At 39.0% G+C, this 24765-nt stretch overlaps 1 protein-coding gene and 1 long non-coding RNA gene across 4 annotated transcripts in view; one reads left to right on the plus strand and one right to left on the minus strand.

The window, feature by feature from the left end:
• LOC136686067 (uncharacterized) overlaps positions 1-24765 on the plus strand; it is a 34390-nt gene that overhangs the window by 1438 nt on the left and 8187 nt on the right. Inside the window, exons 2-4 of one of the 2 annotated variants that reach the window (XR_010800277.1) lie at positions 1793-1888; positions 15136-15218; positions 20590-20954. This is a non-coding gene — a long non-coding RNA (uncharacterized lncRNA). Of the gene's footprint in view, positions 1-1792; positions 1889-15135; positions 15219-20589; positions 20955-24765 lie in introns of those variants that run through there. The other variant, XR_010800278.1, reaches the window with a different exon arrangement.
• On the minus strand, positions 1215-24222 carry tedc1 (tubulin epsilon and delta complex 1). 2 transcript variants are annotated; one of them, XM_066659553.1, is made up of 8 exons: positions 24022-24222; positions 22298-22388; positions 20539-20750; positions 16846-17007; positions 14411-14497; positions 11726-11812; positions 3483-3689; positions 1215-2020 (listed from the first exon to the last, which is right to left on the minus strand). In XM_066659553.1, the coding sequence occupies exons 1-8, from the start codon at positions 24151-24153 to the stop codon at positions 1658-1660; spliced, it is 1341 nt and encodes a 446-aa protein (XP_066515650.1). In that variant the 5' UTR covers positions 24154-24222; the 3' UTR covers positions 1215-1657. The 2 variants fall into 2 exon arrangements, with proteins under 2 accessions (XP_066515650.1, XP_066515649.1); XM_066659552.1 differs by having other exon boundaries at positions 1216-2023.

A 24765-nucleotide genomic window follows, 5' to 3' on the forward strand; every position in this document is an offset into this window, starting at 1 on the left:
GGCAGAAATCCTGTTAAGATTCTTCATGCTCTACAAAGCCCAGAGATTAACACATCTGCTCATAATCCCGATGAAAATCAGTGCTGAAAATGACTTTCTTTAATCTGCTAATCCGACCACCCGCATCGACCTCTCCAGCTTGTCCTACCCTCTAGTCGTGTATTGCTTGCCCAATTTGTTTACACCTTTCTAAAACACACCAATTTGTCGGTGGTTGGGCAATAATGATGCCTTTTTTTTTTTTTTTAAATAAAGAAGAGAGGAATAGTGGACATAGTAAAAGACTAGAGTGAGGTATATTCATTTATCAGAGAAGAGAGTAGTCCTAATTTTGTGGGAAATACAAACAACAGAAGTAAGAAACAGCACAGAAAGCCTGACCTAGTTTTGAATCCCTGGCCTATATAAACCTTCAAATATGTTACATCCCCCTTCTTTTAAATTATATTTTGTCATCTTTCAGGAAGAGAGGATACAAAGTATCACAGTATAGCAAGTGCAATCTTTACTCATTTGTACCTGATATAAGATTTCATTTGTTCAGCACTTCATTGTCACCACTGTCTGATTCTAATGCTGCATTGAGGTCTGCAGGTTGGCAAGTGAAACAAATACGCTGTGTCTATTAAGCCACTCTGTTGTAGTCCATGTAGAATAAGGCCTGGTGTTGTCCAGCTGAAATAACCATGTACTTCCCAGGAAAGATGTAGGTATGATGGCAGCTTGTCAAAAGAATCCACTCTCTCTAAACCGCTATACTGGAGAGTCAAACTACACAGCAGAACCTATCACCATCTCTATTTCAACTGGTGGTTCTTCCAGTTCTGATTAATTAATCTGCTAAAATCTCTTACTGAGAGCTGCAAACTTATATGAATCCACTTGTTCATAGGTGATCCACACAGTGTGCACTTTACCAAATGTCGGTCTTTTTTGTGTCTTTTAATTAAAAAATTAACTTTGAATTTACATAATTTTTTTCTTACATAACAGTCTGCGTTCTGGATCTTTTACACTCCATGTGCACTTCTTGGATGACACCAGTCTTTGTGTTCCCTTACCTCATGATTTATAAATTAAACATTACATATACACATTTGTCCAACTACTGATTATTTTAATAGATTTGTTTTACTATATTATGCACAGGTGTATACATCCATGCGTGTTTACTCTGGGGCTTTCCTTGTTCCTCATTTCTACTGTGCTGGCAAGCGCCAGACCCAGTGCCACACTGTTAGTATGAGAACAAGCCGGGGTAGAGAATGCTGTTGAGTGAAAACATGGCATGGCTTTGGCTAACAGCAGCTACAAAAAAAAATAAAGCACCAGGTATTGTGAAAATTGAGGGTGTTTTTAATCTGTTCTGTGCAGACAAATGACAAATTACTAATTGTTTCATCATTATCCCACAAGCCTAGTAATATTTGTGCATTTCTGCTTAAGTGAGAGGTTCACGTTACATTTCTTGTTGTAGCGGCAGACGTCAGTGTCACTGCTGGACTGAGAATAGTCCAAATATATATCAAATAAACAAAGAGCAAATAAAGGAACATCAAATGGTCAAGCCTGAAAAAGGCTGGGGGTCTGCTTGTTAGCTTTAGGTGTAAGACATTTTGGTGTTAAAAAATAAATAACTAAAAAATTTGGGGGGATATTATTTCTTGAGGGGTGGGATAAGCACCAGTCCCTTCAGTGTACTGGCCTGTGCCTGTATTTTCTCCCTGTGGCTCTGCCTCAGCAGCTCCAGTTCCCACTGCAAAAATGCCTCTCTATCCTTCAACTCTTTCAGAACCTGAGAGGCTTGAAGCGCTCCTGAAGCCATGTCCCGGCCCGGGTCACCTTTATGTGGCTTGCGAGTTGACCTGAAGGCATTGGACTCCTGAAGGTACGGTATGAAGCCACCGGATGTAGTTGTGGGGGTGCTAGCTCCAGGTAAAGCTTGTAAACGTGCAGCCACTCTCTTTTCCACCTCCTCCTTCTGCTCCTGACTGAGAAGTCTTGCAATTGTGTGTTTGTCCTGCTGAGAACAAGAGGTCAATGTTACCAACCAGAGGTAGAGACTTGATATTTGTGCTGTAATGAAGGCTACAAAATAGCACATCTGTAAAGAAGGTCTTGACTTTGGGTTAACTTTCATTGTTTTTCATGACATTATCATGGGCAATGTCATCCACAGACTTAAGCTCCGGTAACACTGAGTTTTTGCATTTCACTTCATTTTTGGAAATCAGTGTTCTCCATTTTGGTATTCAGCAGCCTTAGAGAAATCCTTAGAGAAAAGTTTGGTTAGCTCTATTTTACTGTGATTCTCAGTTGTGTTAGATTTTGTAAACTGCACTAAAGTGTGGTATAACTTCTCCAGTTTTCAAATTGCAACGGTCAGGCAGCCTGAGCAGTGGTGCTTTTGATAGGGGATGCACATTTGCATGTTAAACTTAATCAAAATTGAAAGTTGATGCAAAATATTGCATGTGAAATGTATTTGCCCAGAAGTCAAAATTATTCTTCAAAAAGTCTTCTTCTTCATGTTCTATGGGGGTATTTCTTTACCACTGTTGCCTCAGCTTTGTCACTGGTGGCCAGGACCTGGAATTCTGTAACTCTGCTTTGCTACAGTGCCAACTGTAAAAATTACTCTATAGAGAAAACTGAATTGAACTTAACTGAAATGTCAGGTAGTCATAAGTAGTAGTGCTACCAAATTAACAATATGGGACATGGGGTGCTTGTAAGGAACGTGTGTGTATGGACTGAAACTGCAATATGAGCCTCCTCAAACTATCGGTCAGAATGAGAGTAGGCCAAACTCATCAGCATGTCATTAACCACCACAGATAAGACTGCATCTCTGCGACACACAAATCAACTAATTACACCCACAAACTCCACACTCGACCGCATTAGAAAAAAATGTATTCAAGCAATAAAGCCACGTGATGACGAGATGACCTAGTTTTTTTTTCCCCGATCATATTCCATCAGCTCTAATCCTCCTCCATTATCTCAAATGATATTAGAGTCCTGGGGAAGTCTGTTTGAAGAGTCTCTGAGCGCACAGGTAATAAACCATAATGAAGTATAATTTCACATGCAAGGAACAATCTCCTTGTTCTGATTTTTGAGGGGAGGAATGGAGCAGTTTGAAGGGTGCTTGAGGAAAGAAAAAGATTGTTGCAAGTGATTAGCTGTGATGGCTAGACAAGGAGTAGTGATAATGAGGAAATGAGAGATGGAGAGGAAGCAAGAGCTGGAGAGATGGCATGATATATTGAAAACATAAAAAAGTTGTTAAGGGTCTGAGCTTTGTGTCTTCATGTATGATTTACTGAAGCCTTTAGCCTAAATTAATTGGTGTTCTTTTGAGAGCTAAAAGCTCAAGTACGTCTATAGAGTATGTCCATATTCTGGCGCTCGGGTTTGTTATATGTTGTGTGTATGATATAAATCTTTGTCAAACTGTGTGTGTGTGTGGTCATTACCTGGGAAGTGAGCGTGTGCATGGACTGCCCCACTCCTTTGAGATGTCGAGTCGTGTGTAGCCTTAGCAGCATCTTTTCTAAATGTCTCATGGATCTTCTGGCCTGGTCATTGTGGGAACAGCTCCAAGTGACAGCCTGATCACTTAGCAATGTGTCAGTTGAACCCTCCCTGCAGTTGTCTGAGAGGTAGCCATCAATCACACTGTCCTGTATAAGGATGAATGTACAGCGTAAGAGCTTTTGTCTACTAATGGCATGCATTATTGAATTAAAGCCTCTTTAGCAAAATGCTGACCTCTAGGAAAATCGTGTGGCAACCATCTCAGGTGTCAGGTGTTTGTGTTTCCACTGTTTGTTTATGATCAGGAAACTCCATAATCGCACTCTGGTTACATTTATCTTGTTCAACGTATGACAATAAATTCCAGAACAACACCTTGTTTAAATTACCTATGGACATCTGTTGTATTCATTGCTGTAGACGACATTTATAACCTGCAAAAATTGTGGGAGAAGAGTGGGGCTGTATAGCTTAAGTAAAGGACAGTATACACTGAATGATCACTGTATTAGGAACATTTAACTTGTATCTTTACTTTTATTTAATTTTATTATTATTATTATTATTATTTATTTTTTGTGTGGGGCGGCACGGTGGCGCAGCAGGTAGTGTCGCAGTCACACAGCTCCAGGGACCTGGAGGTTGTGGGTTCGATTCCAGCTCCGGGTGACTGTCTGTGAGGAGTTGGTGTGTTCTCCCCGTGTCTGCGTGGGTTTCCTCCGGGTGCTCCGGTTTCCTCCCACAGTCCAAAAACACACGTTGCAGGTGGATTGGCGACTCGAAAGTGTCCGTAGGTGTGAGTGTGTGAGTGAATGTGTGTGTGTGTCTGTGTTGCCCTGTGAAGGACTGGCGTCCCCTCCAGGGTGTATTCCCGCCTTGCGCCCAATGATTCCAGGTAGGCTCTGGACCCACCGCGACCCTAAATTGGATAAGCGGTTACAGATAATGGATGGATGGATGGATTTTTTGTGTGTGTGTGTTATGCTGGTACAAGTGGCTGGTTAATTTTAGTTGGTGGATTATTCTTAGTCCAGCAGTGACACTGAGGGTAGTGAAAACTCTAGAAGCCTTGCTGAGTCTGATCCACTCATACCAGTTTAACACATACTAGCGCAACACCAACATGTCAGTGTCACTGCCACTTTGAGAACAATCCACCACACAAATAATACTTGTTCTGAGATGGTCCTGACCATTGAAAGGCAGGGTCAGTGCTGCTGTTTGCTAAGTAACCTTACAAATGAAGGTGCTACAAAAGGTTCTTTGAGCGATGCTATAGAAAAAGCAATTTTGGTTCCATAAAAACCGTGTTTGTTTGTGTTGTGAGTGTAAAGAATCTTTTAAAGGTTTAAAAAGTCATCACTTGATCCTAAGGTTCTTTACCATTTAAATGTGTTAGCAAAAAAGTTTCTTTATCAAACCAAAAGTGGTTCTTCTATGGCATCGCTCAAAAACCTTTTGTTGCACTGTTATTTTTAAGACCGTATGGCCAGTGGAGCTGATAAAATGAATGAGTGTAGAAACCAGGCAGTAGTTCCTAATCCAGCATATTATATATTTTATATATTATCCTGCTGCGCCACTGTGCTGCCCTCATACAATATCACATTCTGTTAGTACATCCTACACCCCACTCTCGCCCTCGTTAGCATTGCAGCTGTTTCCCTTTCTGCAGTGGAAACAAGTGAAGGGGAGATTGAGGGTGCCTGGTGGTGTTTTAAACCTGGATGTTTTATCCTAGGGGTGGAAACGTTGTTTCCCCGGTATCCTGAATAGAAGCTGCCTTGTTACTTTTATTTCTATCACAACGGCTTAAACGAATACAATCTGTATTGAAAAAGTAGATTGTTCAAGGTTTCCTGGGGGTGTGTTTATTATGTTTCTAAGACAAAATAAGCTTTGGCAAATTTTCTGTTTTATCCCATTCACAAGAGCTCCGACGTCAAAGGGTTAACTGATTTAACTTTAGAAGCGCTATGTACTGAAACCTAAAAGTGCTGAGAGCTGCTGGTTTGGGCGCTGTGACTCCAAGCACTGATATCACTTCTTATAAAAAAAAACAACACAGTGCTAGGAGCAGAGAGTCACAGAGTTCTTTTTCTTTTCATTTAAAAGCAGGGGACAAGAGTATTTTGTATTCCATGTGCTTTAGAAATAGCAACAACAGTAAAATATATTTTCATTGCAGGGGACCAAATATACTTTTTGTTCAAATATGTAAACAAGGAAATTGCATAGTGATTCTTAGTTTCTGTTTTTGTTACATGTGGGACTATGGATTTGCTGCTTATACACCATATTCACCTTGATATCTAACATTCTGAGTCTCATTTAAGAAACCTAGTTGTGTGTCATTCATTCGCTCAATCATGCATCCATCTATTTAGTAACTGCTTCATCCCAAACAGGGTTGCAGTGGGTACAACTCAAACAGAGGAAACCCACACAGACACAGGGAGAACACACAAGTCCTCACAGACAGTGACCTGAGGTGAAGTGTGGCAGCAACACTATCTGATGTGCCACTGTGCAACACCTGAGTTATTTTAATCGTTTTAACATTTTTTGTGAAGCAAATTGTAACCTTGCCTTAGAAAAAGTGCTCTATAAAAAGGTCTTAATTAATGTTTAAGCTGAAGTAAAATGAGCTCCATGTATGACTGAGTTAATTCACTGAGAAAAGCCAGCTGAATTGCAAATTAAATTAAGATGACACTGGGGTTTTCTGTCAAAGGACTGGCTTTAGAGCACAAACCTCAACACTATCACGAGTATTTAGGATTCCTTGTACAGTGAGAAGCAAAAAACCCAACCAAACGGTAAGACTGATGTTTAATGGAGGTGAAAGATAAATCAAATATTTGTTCGAAAAAACGTAAAAAAAAAACTCTCCTGAAAAGCTGAAATAAAATTAAAGGGTTCTTGTAGATTGAGGTTTAACAGTTCAATTGTAGCATGCACAGTTGGGATGTATCACTTGGATATTAATGAAATATTCCTGTGTCCTTCAGACTCGACAGCACACAGTCAATTAGCAAGTACACTAATGTTACTGTGCTAGAAAATAAAAGGAAACTTCTCTAAACACATTCATTATAGAAAGGAATGGCCTTGACTTGAGGTTTTTAACTCATTTTTAGGATTTCCTCATTCGCCGTTTTATTCATTCATTCAACAAGCACAGTCTAACTCAACCCATTTGACTGATGTGTGTGAAGTTCTTCTGAAAAACACCTCAGCAGCCTGGAAACTTTTACTAAAGCTTTCTCTAGTGATCCAGCTGACCTTCATAGTTGATTAGACACTAAAGGAAACTTATTTTCTGGCTTTTTTTAATCTATAGAACTTTTCTAGAGATATTTTTTGTGAGGGATTGCTTAAAATGACTGATTTGGCCTAATGTTTTGGATATACGTTTTCACTCATATTTTCTGGATCCTGAAGCTGTTTTGTCTGCTGTGTAAACCCTGATGAATGCTGGATGAGGTGCTGTCAAATATAAATTATCTTATTTAGGCAAGATTTTTAAAACAATCTACTTGCTACATGTAAACCGTGTTCCATAATTTTGCTTAGTGATATCCAAATCAAGTTTTTTATTGTTATACAGTGCACACTTTAAGTACATTATAGTTAATAAATCAGCCCAGTTTGTGCTCCACACTGAATATCTTGCATTAAGAATGAACAAATTAAACAAAAGGTGTCTTCACAAACAGCTGATTTAAATTCCACTCAGTACAGTATTGCAGTTTTACAAACAGAATATTTCAAAACTAGAATAATAATCCCAACACCACTCTGAAGTGCTTGAGCAGCTTAATATTCACAATCACAGCAAATAAAAACCACAGTTCTGCTCAGTTCACGGCTGCCGCTTCAGACTTTTATTAAAACTCAAAGGGCTTTTAATTTGATATGACAACATTTACAAAGTGTGCTACATTTTAGAAACACTGATGCTAGAGGGAATATTCACATTGGTCACAACTGGCTCGAGGGGGAGGAAGAGAGAGTGTGATGTTGCCACCGAGAGGAAACTGAGGATCACGCTTAAGATCAAGCCCAATAAAGCAGATACGGATCAGTAAAATAAAGCTGTGATTGGCCCAGATACAAATTTTTGAGATTGGATTCGGACATTACTAGTTCTGCTTGATTCACTTAAATTATTATTGAAAGAAATATATTTGAATTAACTTCACCATTTGTGCCATTAGCATATGCCTTGTCTTGCTGATTACTTGAGTCGAATGTGTGATATATCATCTTTAAATATGTTTCATACAGAATCTCTGACACATTCAAGTCACTAGATATCAATATAAAAAATTGTTCCTAAAGGAGCAGAATCACTGGAGAAAATGACTCATTGATTCTTTAAATTCATTCATTTTGGGGAATCTAACATTGGGGTTGGTAGACCTGAGACCATTATTCTACAACCTGAATTCCAATGAAGTTGGGATGTTGTGTAAAACAGTTAATAAAAACAGAATACAATGCTTTGCAAATCCTTTTCAACATATATTCAATAGTATATACTACAAAGACAAAATATTTAATGTTCAAACAGATTTTTTTTTGGTGAATATTCACTTCTTTTTGAATTTGATGCCTGGAACACGTTACAAAAGAGTTGTGACGGGCAACAAAAGACTGGGAAAGTTGAGGAATGACCAAAAAACACCTGTTTGGAACATTCCACCGGTGAAAGGGTTAATTAGAAACAGGTGAGTGTCATGATTGGGTATAAAGGGAGCATCCCTGAATTGTTGCTCCATCTACAACTGCAAGTTAAAACTATACCATGCAAAGCGAAAGCCAGATATCAACAACACTCAGAAAGTGGCGTCGGCTTCTCTGGGCCCGAGCTCATCTGAAATGGACTGACGCAAAGTGGAAGTGTCCTGTGGTCTGACGAATCCACAAAAATGTCTGACGAGTTCAGATTGTTTTTGGACATCATGGACGTTGTGTCCTCCAGACCAAAGGGGAAAAGGACTTTCCGGCTTGCAATCAGCGCAAAGTTCAAAAACCAGCATCTCTGATGGTATGGGGGGGGGGGGTGTTAGGGCCCTGGCATGGGTAAATGCAAGACAATGCCATCTGTCTTGTGTATACAGTGGCTAGACAATCCTTTATAAATAGCACTCTGTGCTTAAAATGTTTGGCTTTCATTAAGGGCTATAGATTTTCTATTGATGCAGTGGGCCTGGTATTTGACTTCCATTTCCTCCCTTTTGGTTTTGTGATACAGAGAACTCATCTGCATTTTAAAGGCCGGATTCAATTCAATTTCAATTTCTTATAAAAAGGCCTTTGAAACCGAATTACTGAGGCATGACATCCTCTTTATCATTCGCTCCCTTCCAAGTAAATCCAAGTATTAGAGGTTTTGCGCAGTTCAACTCTCACTACAAACATGTATTAGAAGATGAAGCCTGAACTTTTTTCCCCCTCCCCCTTTATAATGAACTTTGCCTGGCTCATGGACTAACCACTTCCCAGTGACCTGGATTGGACATGAAGGAAAAAAAGAAAGAAAAAAAAAAAGTACATAAATTATTGCATCTGCCAGGTGCAGGAAACAGGATAGAATTTTTCCTCCATTTTACTGTCTCAAAGGACTCCTGGAGGCTTCTCAATGACTGCCGTCTCAAACATCGCAACACTCGCTCCTTTCCCCACTCACTTCTTTTCACTTTAATCTGTGCGCTCAAAAGGAAATATGAGACTCCTGCCAAGAGCTCTGGATCTGCTCCTCCTAGCAGATCGACTTCTTTATAACTTCGCTGCAATCTGGAGGCAAGCCAACACGAGCAAGCGCCTTGTGGTCTCAGACTGATGCTACACTTCCATAATTAACAGGGCAGAGTTGGTAAGCCAGGGCTGGAGCCGTATCAAAAGCCTCATACCCCGTTACAGCCATGAGTTAATACCTTGACCCGGCTCTATTAGCATAGTTCTGGTCCGTATGCCCTGTGAATCACACAGGATGTCCATTTTAAAAACTGCAAAATTTGGGACAAGTCAAATGATATTTTATTAATTTGAAAGTATTTTAAAACATCATCTATAGGAAACAAACTTAAAATGTGATTATTCATTCATTCATTATCTGTAAGCGCTTATCCAGTTCAGGGTCGTGGTGGGTGCAAAGCCTACCTGGAATCATTGGGTGCATGGCGGGAATACACCCTGGAAGGGGCGCTAGTCCTTCACAGAGCAAAATTTGATTAACTTTATGCAATCTTTAATGCACAGTTTCTATTTATCTGCTATTATCTTAAGTGTAACACTGAAAAAATATAAAATATGCTATAATTCAGTCTTTTTTCCCCCGAATATATTCATCAAATAAACACCAACTGTGCCTTGGAATGTGCATAACCCTTCAGTTCATGTGCTTTTTCAAAACAGCGTGACTGCAAAACAAAACTTTCCAGTTTCCACTCACGTATGTAAGGACAAGTTATTGTTATGAAGGACTTTAAGTCAGTTGAGGCATTTAAGTTTAATTTACATGGCACTGGCTCTCTTCATACAGCCTTTCTACTCTTTTTGTGATGGTTTTATATACTCTGGCTCAACATCACTCATCAGTTCTTTACAAAATTTCTACAAAATTAAGGGGGGTCCATATCTCACTGCCATTTTTGCGATAAGTTGTGATTATTTCAGAGCGAGGGAATCATGTTATCGTGGACTGGAAATAAACATCATCACTGTCATATGCTTAGCTCTAATTTCTCCTGCTGGATTAAGCAGCTGTGCTGAATGTTTTAGTTTTTAGTGACTGAACACTGAACTCATTAAACTGTTGTAAGCAAGTTTGGTGCTATGCAGCGTCCACGCTGCTCTGTTGTTTTCTTAGTTAAAGTGCTGCCAAAGTGCTGATTTCTCTTTTTCAACGTCTGTTTTCTGAATGACTTCACAAGATCCATTGGTAACAGATACTCAAATAGTTTGAATAGTTCATTATTTGAATACTGACACCTAAATAGTTAACAGATTACTCATATACCTAAGCACATCCCTATTTACAACTGATTGAAAACATGAAGATATACAATTCTAGTTAAGGAATTCAGCTGCTGGTGCACCCACTGCTGACTAGGGCTGCTCCCAAGTATTAGTTTGTTGGATACATATTAGGTTCTTAATTTTGTTTGTTTCATTCATTTATTTATTTTCCTCCTCCCTGTTGATATTAGTGAACTGTAAAATGTTGTACCATTCAGGTTTCCCAGGAGAAACTATGATGACTCAAATTCAGTCTATTACGCAGAGTTATTTTTAATTAGCTGAAAACATAGAGGAACATGACAAGAAAGCAGCACAGCTTCTCCAGCGCTAACAGTATAAAAAGACACAGCCCTCTGCTGTGCTCCCAGAAACCCCCACTCTACCAGACTTTTCAACATAGTCCTTGCATGAATAAATCTAAGACAGCCTAACCTACATATCCTCTGTTTTAAAAACTGAACTAATTACAACAATGCGTGGTGACGCCGCAGTTCATTCTGTCAGATTCATACCTCCAGTTAGACCACAATCTCCACATAGGTCTGTTAACCTACTAAGACTGTCCCCTTGAGTAAGGCTAGCGAGCAAAGCCGGGCTGTGAACTGGAGGGCTCTGCGAGGAATCCAGCCTAGAGACTGGGATTTTAAAGCGGATGGGCATTGGACGCAGATTTTTCAGAACACCCTATGAACAACAAAGCTTAAAACATTAGCAGAATATTACTGCTGCAGCTCCAGAGTCTTAAAAATGGCATTCGGGGCACTGTTCAATTGCGTGCAATATAACTTTTCCAAAAGTCATTTCCAATGGAAAACAATGCCAAAAGGATGTGAGATTCTGGAACAGGTATTCCTGTATCAGCCTGCTTATTGCTAAGTGTGGGCTAGAGGGGTATAAAGCCCCCAAAGCATTAGGCTGGAGTTTTAGCAGATCAGGAACGTGAAAAGGACATCAAATCTGTTGTTCAAATCAATGTTCCAATAGTACAAGAGTGGACATGCAGTATATATCATCATTATCATCTTTCCACTTAATCCATTTCAGTGTCACGGTCACAGTATATATCCTATGTATAATCATGGTACAATTTCAATGTACATTTAATTAATATGCTCCTTCTGATTTTTTTTTTTTTATAAAGGGAATTACATACCAGCCAGAACCAGAAGAGCGGTTCCATATCTTTCCACTTCAGATATGCTTCAAGTATTCCATTCAAGGATTTTATGCGCTCCAGATCCTGAAATAAATCAAAACATCAGATTAAATTCCCTGCAAATGTATTAAGGGTATGGTTTTATACACGGATTAATGCCTTGTATTTGACTTAATTTTCCTTCCAACTGAGAACCAACCCTCAGAATGTGATGTAGTCCAGGACTAGGTTAATCCTTGCCCAATACACTAAATGTAGAGCATATATGGCTCTTAAAACAACTAAGCAGACCTAGGGCCTCAGTGCAATGAACAAATATTTTTAAATGATGTATATTTATGAAATAAATATTTAAAAAAAAAATGCAACTTGCCAAAATAATACGGTTCCCTCGTGTAGACTAATGTTTGTAAAGTATGAAAGGTTAAATAAATGAAATGTTTACTCTGAAACGGCCAGTCCATTGGTCTGAGAACATCAATGGCTTGTTTTTAGATGCAGATTTTCTTTGTCTCTTTGCTTCTTGACAGTTACACATTCTTTCAGACCCGTAGTACAAATTCCATTGAATACACTATGGACATTTTTAGATCTGAAGAATTTTAGAATGTACTCCTACAAGTGAAATTACTGTTGACCTGGTGGTGTGTGACCGTTTTAGTGGTCTATTGGGTCATATTTTAATAATTCTTTTGAAGATCAGTTGTTTCCAGTGATTTTCCCTTGACTTTCCCCTCCCTAAAGCAAGTGGATTTTTGTATAATTAATCCCTTAAATGTCTTCAAAAATAATAATTCAATGGCTGTTTTGACTGTAATGTCACTGACGTCTGTACAGCACAATGTATCAACATCATAATACATGAGTAAAGCGAAAAATATTCTGTGACTAGTAACTAGTGGACAACTATACATATTAGTCTATTGACCACTGCAGGTATTTATGCAATTTTAAGGAAAACAAAAATAAATCTCCACAGACATGCGATAAAAGCATGTCCTTGGGAAAGCTTTCTCTTACATCTTAAATCTCTTCTCTGAAAAAGTCTTTCAGAAGGAGAGATAATGGCCTATGTTGTTGGTGGTCATACAGAAGGCTGGTCAGACAAGTGGTTGATTACTCATCTCTGCAGCTCTATTTACTGTAGAAGGACAGAAACATCCATGTTCTGCCTTCAAAGTTGTGTTCGAAATGGCTGCCTACTCAATATTCCCCACATTACTTGATATTTGTACATCGATCAACCATAACACTGCCCACTGACCATACAATTACAGACTGTGGAGTCCCCTTTCACCCTGTTCTTCAATGGGCAGGACCACCACAGAGCAGGTGTGGTGGATCCTTCTCAGCGCTCCTGTTGTGGTGGTGTGTGGATCAGACACAGCAGTGGTGCTTGAGTTTTTAAACACTGTGTCCACTCACTGTCCACTCTGTTAGACACATTGACCTCGTTGGTCCACCTTGTAAAGTCAGTGGCAGAAGCTCATCTGTCGCTGCAGTGTGTGTTGGTCGTCCGCTAGTTCTTCAGTGACACAGGACGCTGTCAGCTGGATATTTTTGGTTGATGGACTATTCTCAGTCCAGCAGTGACACGGAGGATTATATTATAAAAAATGTCTGATCCACTTGCACCAGTACAACACACACTAACACACCACGTCAGTGTCACCGCAGCGCTGAGAATGATTCACCACCTACATCATACCTAATTTGTGGTGGTCCTGTGGAGGTCCTGACCACTGGAGATCAGGCTTATATGGGCATAACAAAGTATGCATAGAAACAGGTGGACTACGGTCTGTAATTGAAGAACTACAAAGTGCTCCTGTGTGGTCAGTGGAGCTGATAAATTGCCCAATGAGTGTAGATCTATAGCCAGTTTCTGTTCTGAACTCTTAGAAACCCTGGTGTGTGTTGCATATGGTTCAGACACAGCAGTGAGTCTAAATTTGTAATGGACATCCGAGATCTTCTACCAACACTAGGATCATTGCATGAATACATTAAGTGCCCTGAGGGCAATGAGACTCACTTTCCTCCACTGCAAAATACAGGTGCTATTTTACTTGTTGGTGATTTTCTCTTTTAGTTTCACTTGTTCATGGCCCATTTCTCTCGTTCCCGTGCACAAACAGCATAAACAATCTGAAACAGCCCCTCTCTCCTCTTCAGAATCATGAAAAAAGAATTTTCTTTGTGGGGAAAAGCCCTCTTAAAGAGCATATTTTGGAAAGGCAGCAGAGGAGAGACGAGGAGAAGGTATAAGGAGAAGGAGCGTGGGCTTTTAGACTTTCAAGATCAAGATCTTTCTGTCTTTAAACATCTAGGATTTTCTGGCCTGTCAGTCAGAAATGATGGGAAAAGACAGGGAAAGCGTGAGGTGCATTTCTCTCTCTCTAACACACTTCTTGAAAAATCCTGCTGTTTGACAGCTGCAGTAGGCAGACAGCACTCACTTTGTGTTCCACCAGCATACCCTGCCACATATAGGAGGTGTTACTCATCTTTTTGTTGCTAATGGCAGCTAATGATGAGTATATCCACATGAAATGTTTGAAAAGGGCATTGTTATATTTCCATTATACAAATTCATCTATCACTGCATGGCTATTAGTAGTATCCTTCCATCCTAGTAGAAATATAGTTTTCAATATTTCAGCTAATACTGTCATGTGTCACCTTGTCAAGTGCAGAAAATCCTTGGCTTTTAAGAACATCAGCAGAGCTGGCCTCTGAGGTGGAAGATGAGCAGATTTCAGAGAGGACCTTAAGAAACAGACAAAATGAGTGAAAAGTATTTACTTTAGATTTATTTTACTCTCTCAAATTATGTTGTCTACACTACTTTAACAGTTTGCCACCACAAACATTTGTAGTTGCATAAAAAATATAGAATATCCCTGGACGGCTTTTTAAATTGGTGTGCTATTGATTTGTTGATGTAGCACTGGCTTGCTCACTTTTGTCTATGACCTAGAATTTTCAAAATTTCCTCTGTGAAATCTCTAGTAGTGGTGTCAATCGATTAAAATACTTTTTAGAAAACTCTGAGGACTCACCAGTCTGCTAGCGCGATGGTTTAAGTGAAGTTATGTAATAACATAATTTTGGGAGTAGGAACACACCCAAACTCCTTCCCTCAACCCTATATATACCCTGTGAACTCACGTCATTTCTGTGTTGGAGAAACTTGCTCCCACCTCCAATCTCCACCCTTTTCTGGTATTCATCTATCAAGCCGGGGGTGGGGCCTCATATGCATTCATTAGCCACCCTGACCTCCTTCCCAAAAACTTCTGATTTCACATCCCTGTTGTATGTACTAGCAAATGTGTTTATATATACCCAGTGTCTGTAAATGGGTTTAAAAATGAATTTGATGATTTTTTTCTTTCTGGTTACAGCAAACGGAGATGCTTAGACAGTAGAGAGAGACCCGTAAGCGTTGAAAAGCATGAGGATATTGCTCCATTCCTGCTCCATTCCTGTGGGTAATATTGACTTATTTTTTGCTGTTGATTGAACTGACTCCAAATTCAGAAGAGTGCTAACTGCATGAAAGTAAACACAGACCAAAAGTCAACATGAGTAAAAATGGGTTTCTGTGTTAATTCAAAAACTGAAGTTAAAATACAGGCATGTAAAAAACATCAGTCCTCTTTTTTCCCCTCAAATATATCAGTCCACTTTAAGAGATGTGAATAACTGAATGTAAACAAACCAGAGAGAACAGCGTTTCCCCACAATCATAGACATCTTTAGCATCAAACAAAGCAGCTCGGACACAAACTTTAATTGAGAATATTGCAGCTCACAGCTCAGACAATAAAACACCTCTATATTCCAGCTTCAACAAATTTATAAGAGATTTGTGAATTAAGCCAGGCATGAAACACTGCAGCTCTTTGTGTGTGTTTTGTGCATGCACACATGAGAGAAAGAGAATTAGTTTTGAGATTAAATCAATATTTCATATTAAAATAATGCAATCTTCCTACTTAGGAGTAGCAATGCTGGGTTTACATCGCCTAATAAAAACGCTAATATGTCACTAGAGTAAAACGACTGAATTTTGGGAGGAAGTGTGGCCGCATTAATGAATGCATTAAAGTTTCCTGAATAATCACATACGTTAATGTTGACAGCACTAGTAAAAAAAAAAAAAAAAGTGCTGTATAAATATAACTGAATTGATCTGAATGTGCAACAGGTAGTGTCGCTGTTTTAGCCCCGCCTTGGGTCACTGTCGGTGATGTGTTTGGTATGTTCTCCCTGTGTATGCATGGGTTTACTCCGGATGCTCAAGTTTCCACCCAAAAACCCGTTTGTAGCTGAGTTATTCATTCAAAATTGTCCATAAGTGTGTCTGTCTGTGCGTGTGTGTGTGTCTGGTGCCCTGTAATAGACTGGCCCAATGATTCCTGGTAGGTTCTGGACACACTGCGACTACTATATCGCCGTCCACGGTACAATATGTTAAAATGTGAATTGTAAACCTAAATACAGATTTGAACTCAAGCCTTATCTACATGCATCTGTAGACAGATAAATAAAAAAAGATCCGAAAACCCTCTAACATGCCATTCCTGCAAAGTATATGTATCACATGAAACAACAGCTCCACTCTGTGGCTTTGTGTTGAATTTTTTTTCCCCACTGAGTACTTTTTTTTTAATCTATTCTGGGTGATTAAACAGTTAATCCTAATTAGGAAACACTCCCTATAACCCAAGCCTATTCTGTGATGGCAACTCTATTGTTCTGAGAACACAAGCAACTTGTTTGCTCGACAAATAAGTTTTAATCTTCTTAGCCCATTTCTTCATTAGAAATTTGGTAATTCCATTTTACCACAGAGCGTCTATAATGTTTATGAAAGATTTTCACTGGATAAGAAATATGGGTGAAAAAAACAGAGATGGCAGTGAGAGAGAGAAATCCTGAGCATATCGGAACATTTTGTGGGGGTTTTTAATCTGTTCACTGACATAAGGCGTGACAAACATCTGTTTCTCAGTTTTGCTAAGAAAAGATACCATTATTTTCAGCACCCTTAATAATAGTTGGTGTACCCTGAACTGACATATATGTGTGTGTAAGACATGATCATTTGCCTTGTGGGTAAGCTTGGCCTGCTCTTTCTGGGCTGCTAGAAGATTTCTCCACTGTAGCTTTAATTTCCCATACTGCCACTGGAGGGTCCGCACATCTCCACCAGCTCCATCCAGTCCAGATTCACTTAAACGGAGAGCCAGATCATTCACTCCGGACACATCCTATGAGATCAAACACACACAGGTAGTTACAGACTTCCAATCATTTTGTGGCAACTTACCCTAACCTTCTCCATACGCACTACAAGCATAACTCTAACCCTAAAATAAACTTAAAACAATTAATTACCCAGGTCCCTACAAGGTCCCTACATGGTATATTCGTACTCTTACACACAGTGGGTATATTTCCCCCTGAAGCACCACATCCTGCAAGTGAAGAATAAAATCAAAGTCTGAATTGAGATATTTTCATATAATGGCTAGACAGCAGGTGATTAAATTATCAAGTTAAAAAAGGTCCTAAATTAATGTTTAAACACATTTTAAGAACAGAAAGCAAATCTGTCACACACAAAAAAAAACTTTTCTTACTCTTCAGGGATTGAATAAATCGGGGCAAAATGTTAATATTACACTGCCATCTACTGGATTCTGGCTGTTCTACAGAGTGGAGTGTTCTAACAAAGCTGGAGAAAAATTCATTAAAAAGAGTCAATACTTCAGTATAATGAAGACTAATAAGCTTAGTTTGCATTGTGATACACAAAAAAGGTGTGTCAAGTGAGTGTCTGACTTACTGGGCTTTATTCCAAACGACTATACCTTTTGTATCTTTGAATCTCCACAAATTAAGGTAAATTAGTTATTATTAGCATTAACAGTAATCAGGAATTAAATTATGGGTTGAGCAATAAAACTAAATGTTAATAAAAGTGAATTACATTACTGGTACCAGGACAGCCATCTCAGCCTAGCCAGAACATTTATTTGCAGTAAAAGACACCCCTGTCAGTCCCTCTGCATTCATTTATTTATTAGGGACAATGCACATTAACATTTCAGTATAAATGTGTCAGAGTTAGCTAATAAACTCATTTTCTGTAGTCCCTGTGCGGGTGATTACCAACTTAAAGCCAATGTCATTTGCTCAAACGTTAATAAATATAAATACGTACACATAAATAACTAAAAATATAACTATACACAATTGCAAGCCTGATTTGTTTTCAACCATGTCTTAGTTTATATTTAAATGCTTGATTATTAGTTCCCTCTCTTAATTCAGTTGGTAAACTATTCTTGTAACACTTAGTGATTTAACATGTGGGTGAAAGTACACAAATTTCAAAAGAGCACCAAGATATTTGTAAACTCTACCCTATGATTTCTTCTAAAGATGCACAGATCCTTGTCAATAAGTTTGGACCACTGCATCTCTCAAAAATCATTCACTCTCTCCAGAACATACAGCAGTTTACAGCCAGGCTCCTAGCACTTATCAAAACATCTGCTTATATTACTCTGTTCTTCACCAGTTACGTTTGTGCGTTACAAAATCCTATAATTTGTCTCCAAAGCCTTGCTTGGCCTTGCACCCACATATCTTTCAGAACTATGTCCAATGTCCTCTGATTCTTGCCTGCAAGCTGCCCCCAGATTCAGTCTGTCTACTCTGGGTTGTAGGTCTTTTAGTGTTGCTGCATTCCCTCAGGAACTCCTTGCCTACATCGAACATTGTGCTTGCACTTCTCAGTCTCAATGTATTAGGAGTATAAATACGTTTTAAAGCATTTATTTGTTTAACGCCTCCTGCTGTTTTGCTACATTTGTGGTAACTTTTGCATAATATTAAACATCACAATTGTCATTATATTTTTAAATTAATCTGTTATATTTAATTATTCAATTTATTCTTCACTGCATTCATTATGAGATCCATCAAGTAAAAAAAGTGCATTGATTTGTTCTGTTCTTGGCGATAGTATTGTATCCAAATGTACATGTGAGTTTTGGTTTTGATGATTTAAACATTTTTTAACACTACACAAGTTACCATAAAAGTACAAAAGTGAATTTGGAATTACAATTATACGTTACACAAAAACATATCTGTACACCTAATACTTTAAATTTCCAAAGTTAAACCTGCCTTTCCTTCCATTTCGTTCCCTCTTTACTGTTAAATGGAATGTCTAGCACTGTGGGGAAATGCAGTTCCCTCTGGTTGTTTACATTCTGAAGCTCCACGTCTTTTAAGGTTGAACAGTGTGTTGTTTGAGGGGAAACATGACTGTTGTTTGTGTGCAGATGAAATGTACCTTGTCTGTAAGTGTCTGTAAGTCTACTTGATGACCCTAGTAAGAGAGTAAGAGTTGAGGAAACATTTTCTGAATTTTATAAAAAGTGTTTTTTTATTTATAATTGTGAACATTGCCTTGTCTGACTGAAACTGTAAAGCGATCTTCAGTATGTGAAAGAAATGGTTATGTGAAAATAATAAAAATAATGGTGCTGTTGTGACCTCATTATTATTGTGGATATGTGGAAAATAGGGAGTGAGGGAGTGAAAGAGCAATGCAGTTTCTTCCCTCAATGTCCACTTGAGCAAGGCACTTAACACTCCACAGGTGCTGAGATAGTGCCATTAAAAATAAAACTTATTATTGTTATTCACCTCTACTGTAGAACACATTTAGTTTGGGCAATATTTGACTATATCTGAGCAAGAAAAAAAAATAACTCTACAAACATTAGAATTCACACTGTTACTTCTACCAGCAGACAACACTAAACTGCAATGACCCACTTTCACTTGCAGCTATAAACTCCCATGTCATAATTCTTCCTCCTCCATTGACAGATGATGTGGTACACTTTGGATAAGCACTTCCTTTCATTCCCCATACTGTTCTTTTTCCATTCTTCTGGTGTAAGTTAATACTGGTCTCTTCTTTCCAAAGAATTTGTTCCATATCTTGGCAGGCTATTCTAGATGTTTTCTAACACTAACCTGGCCTTTTGCGTTTTTGGGTGTTTCCTTTTGGTTTGCATCTAGAGAAAAACGTGCTGTTTTTACATTTATTAAATCGTCTCTTGATTGGAGACAATGACAAAGCAACTCCCTAAATGGTCCTCTCAACTTGGTTGGATGTTGGGAAGGGGCTTTTCTCAACCAAGAAAAGAGTTCTGTGTTGGTTCACTTTAGTTGTCTTGAGCAGTCAGCTACTGAATACATTTCAATATCTAGAATCATCTGCAGACCTTTTATCTCCTTCATTTTTCACAAAGTAATGACTGAACACCTCACACCTGGCCATGGAACTGTTAATCAGTCAGTTGTCCAATTAACTGTCACAGTCCAAATACATCAAATACATTTGACCCCAAATGCTTATATCTACTAAGTTGAGAAATACATTTCCTCAGTGCTGTGTGAACTTTAAAATGATACTCATGCAGATTTATAGAAGATTAGTGGCTGAACTCAAGTGTGTGTATATGTATATACAGTGTATATGTCCTTAATTTTTTCATATATATATATATATATATATATATATATATATATATATATATATATATATATATATATATATATTATGTATTTAAGAATAAGCTCCACACTAAAATACTGACATTTTAATACAAAGGGCAATAAAGCATATCCTAATCAGTTCAGTTTGTTCTTTGTGAAGTAGTCCTTGAAAACGCCAGTGGAAGTCATACAAACTTTTGGTACTTTTTTCTTACCCTATGGTTGAATGAGAGCACTTCTAATTCATGAACCTTCTCTCCAAGCAGGGACTCCAGCAGGTTTTCTGATGATATGACCCAGCCAAGGGCCAGCAGCAGATGTCTGCTCCCAATCTCCTCTATGTTTCTACTGGCTTGGGCCCTTGTCACCCAAGAGCCCCCATAACCACTGTACCACAGCGCACTCCTTACAAACCTCAGCTGTGTGTCTGTGAACATACATCCAATAAAAAACAAGACAGGACACATTTAGTATCGACTCCCATTAAAGGAAATCCATATTTGGAAATGGTAACATGACTGGCAACAGCTGCAACTGGTCTGTCAAATTGAACCACAGAGACATTATGTAAGGAATACAAATAGGTTTTAAAGTGTTTTTGTGTAATGTATAATTGTAATTCAAAATTCATTTTCCCACTCTTTTGTCATTTAATGGTAACTGTTGCACAGTATTAAAAATGACAATTTTCATTTATTTTTAAAACAAAATAATAATAATTCTTTCATTCATTTATTGTCTGTAAGCGCTTCAATTGCAGTTCAGGGTGGCGGTGGGTCCAGAGCCTACACATAATTACTGGGTGCAAGGCGGATCCACACCCTGGAGAGGGCGCCAGTCCTTCGCAGGGCAACACACACTCACACATTCACTCACACCTATAGACACTTGAGTCACCAATCCACCTACCAACGTGTGTTTTTGGACCATGGGAGGGCGCCTGGAGGAAACCCACGCGGACACGGAGAGAACACACCAAACGCATTTAAAATTTTGGCCTCCGGCAGCAGGACTTGCCCCCAGGACCCTGGAATTGTGTGACTGCGACACTACCTGCTGTGCCACATCACCCTAAAATATTAAATATTATTATGCTAGGTTCAGGACCGCTAACATCAAAATAAATCATTGAAACCAAAACTTACACATACTTTTGGATACAATATTATCCCCAAGAACAAATCAAATCCATGCACATGCTTTTGCAGCACTTTTTCCTTGATGGGACTCCAATGCAGTGATATAAATTACTCTTGCTTGCCATTTTCAAACTACTTAAATTTTAGGTTATTTTTTGTTGAATCAAATAACAATTGTTATTTTTAATACTACACAAGCATAAAGTGACAAAGGAGTAAGAGAATATTTAAATTTTTAATTAAAATTGTGTTACAAAGTTTTGAAAGGAACAAATTAATTGCTTTTTAAATATAAAATCCCAACTTTTGTGGAAATGGGCTATGTAGAAAAAAATGTTATAATATGTCTCTTATTCTGAGACAATTTTAATCACGTAACAGAGGTGGGCTAATGCAGTATTAGGAGTCTGCCAAAGCAGGGTACCCTAAGCTGTAATGTGGAGTCCAGTGATTACCCTCTACACTATAGGAACTGCTGTTAACATTCATCACCTACACTTATGCACAAGCAAAAATACTTAGCTACTTTCATCATGCTGCATTCAGTCAGAAATGTGATGTACAGAAATACAACACACTGTAAAATCAGATTCAGTTCGTACTGGTAAAGGTTTTAATAAAAATAGTATCCACATTTAAATATATGTAGAATTTTGAGTACCCCGATCAGTTTAATTGTTTTAGTTTAAGGTAAAAATAAGTATTCTGCAGACCACACTTCTGCACGACTACATTTTATCTGCTGAATTAACATATTATGGGAAAATGCAGGTTGCTACTTAATACCACATTCTTCTTTAATTCAAGGGGTGAATAAATGAACAGATGCACATACCCAAGTCCGAATCTTGTGGCTTGCTGCAGGCACAATCGTGTTGAAAGACCTTACTTAGGAGACCATAGAGCAACTTCCACATGTCTTGTGTCTGGAACAGAAAACCAAAACAGTTACTTTTGTCCTGATCTTGCCACATCTGACCATTAAAGGGAATTATAATAACCATTTTCAATTACTGCTGTAATGCGGACTCTGTACCGGTCCGTTGTGGTGAAGAGAGAACTGAGCAGAAAAGCAAGGCTCTTGATTTACCATTCAATCTACGTCCCAACTCTCACCTATGAGCTTTAGGTAGTGACCGAAAGAACAAGATCGCGGGTACAAGCGGCTGAAATGAGTTTTCTCCGCAGGGTGTCTGGACTCTCCCTTAGAGACAGGGTTAGGAGTTTGGACATACGGGAGAGACTTGGAGTGGAGCCGCTGCTCCTCCTCATCGAGAGGAACCAGTTGAGGTGGTTCGGGCATGTGGTCTGGTTGCCTCCATGCCTCCCGGACGCCTTCCTGGTAACGTGTTCTGGGCAGGTCCAACAGGGAGGAGACCCCGGGGAAGACCCAGAACATGCTGGAGAGACTACATGTCTTGACTGGCCTGGAAACATCTTGGTATCCCACCGGAGAGCCACTAGAAGAAGTGACTAGAGAGAGGGAGGTCTGGGATTTTTTTTTTTACTTTTTTTAATGAAATACTGCATAATTGAATTTAAACATTAAAAAAAATTAATAAATCATATTCTTGTAATGTAAGATGCTATATTATAAAAACATTTTACAGTGATCACAATGTCTCAAAATTATATATATATAAATATTAAATATTTAAATTCTACTATTACTAACTTTAGTCCATCTGTTGCTCTGCACACCTTGTTAGCCCACTTTCAACCTGTTCTTCAATGGAGAGGGCACCCACGGGACCACCGCAGAGCTGATATTATTTGGGTGATTCTCACCACTGCCGTGATGGTATGATAGTGTGTGTTGGCTGGTGCAAGTGGATCAGACAGAGCATGGCTGCTGGAGTTTTTCCAACTCGCTGTCCAATCTGTTAGAGACACCTACCTTGTTGGTCCACCTTGTAGTTGTAAAGTCAGAGACAGTAGCTCATCTGTTGCTGCACAGTTGGGGTTAGAAAACTCTAGCTGCACTGCTGAGTCTGATCCACTGGCACCAATGTTCCACTTGTTGTAATGTTATGGCTGTTCAGTGTAAATAAATTTAGACAATAACAGGCAAATGCTTATGCTGTTTGAGATATGAGATTAACAAACCTTTATATATTTAAAACAACAGTGGGAAGTGACTTAAACACTCCAAAACATTATGTGCATATTATCCAAATTGATTGATTGATTTGTACTACAGGAAATAAATCTTACTCAGTGTTTCTTTAAAGGTAGTCAAAATAAAACTTGTTTTTAAAGAAATAAATAGACATTAAGTCCACTTTTACAGCTGTATTTGGACTTGGTATATGAGTAAATATTTGTGTGTTCATTCATATAGGTGCATGACCTCCTCCTACCCTCACTCACTCACACATACACGGTCCTACAACATAGCCCTAAATATAATACTTCAGCCACAACATCCTAACCGCGACGATTGCCCATGTGTCCCCAGGGTCTCTGTCATCTCTGGTTGAGTTAAACCTTCTTTAGGAAACTCGCTAAATGTAGAAAAAGAGATACGAATTCATTTGCATTCACACAGACGACACTAACCACTTCATTTTTGTTGAATTTGGCTCTTCTGAACACTTCTGCAGTTGGTACAGACTCCACCCCCAGCGTTGAAAGAAGCCTACAAAGCGCTGTTATTACTTCTCTGGCTTTTACATTCTCCTCTCGCTGCATTTTAACACTTCTTATACTTAAAAAAAAGGAAAGTCTGTGTTTACACTCCGCGCTACAGAGGATCTAGCTCTGCTTCCTAGTTTTAATGGGTTTGGCGCCGAAGGGCTTCTACCAACCAATCACAGCCTCCCTCCCGCCCCAGCGCTGACGTAACTGCCAGCGTCTTCGCTTTTTTTTTTAATCCCCCTGACAACAGACGCTGCCAGAGAAATGAAAGTTATCAGCCATAACATTACGACCACCAGCTTGTACTACACTCTCAGCTCCACTGACCATACAGTAGCACTTTGTAGCTATACATTTATAGACTGTAGTCCATTTGTTGCTCTGCACTGTTAGCCCACTTTCACGCTGCTCTTCAATGGTCAGGACCCTCAGAGGACCACCACATGGCAGGGATGATTAGGGTGGTGGATCATTCTCAGTGACGATGACGTATTGGCGCTGAGTGTATCAGACACAGAAGTGTGGCTGGAGTTTTTAAACAGTGCTCACACACTGTCCACTCTGTTAGACACACCTACCTTGTAATAGCTCATCTGTTGCTGCACGGTTTGTGTTGGTCAACTTCTAGTCCTTCATCAGTGGACACAGGTTGTTGGGTGGAAATTT

Source organism: Hoplias malabaricus, unplaced genomic scaffold (genome assembly GCF_029633855.1).
Source record: "Hoplias malabaricus isolate fHopMal1 unplaced genomic scaffold, fHopMal1.hap1 H_4, whole genome shotgun sequence".
NCBI classification, from domain to species: domain Eukaryota; kingdom Metazoa; phylum Chordata; class Actinopteri; order Characiformes; family Erythrinidae; genus Hoplias; species Hoplias malabaricus.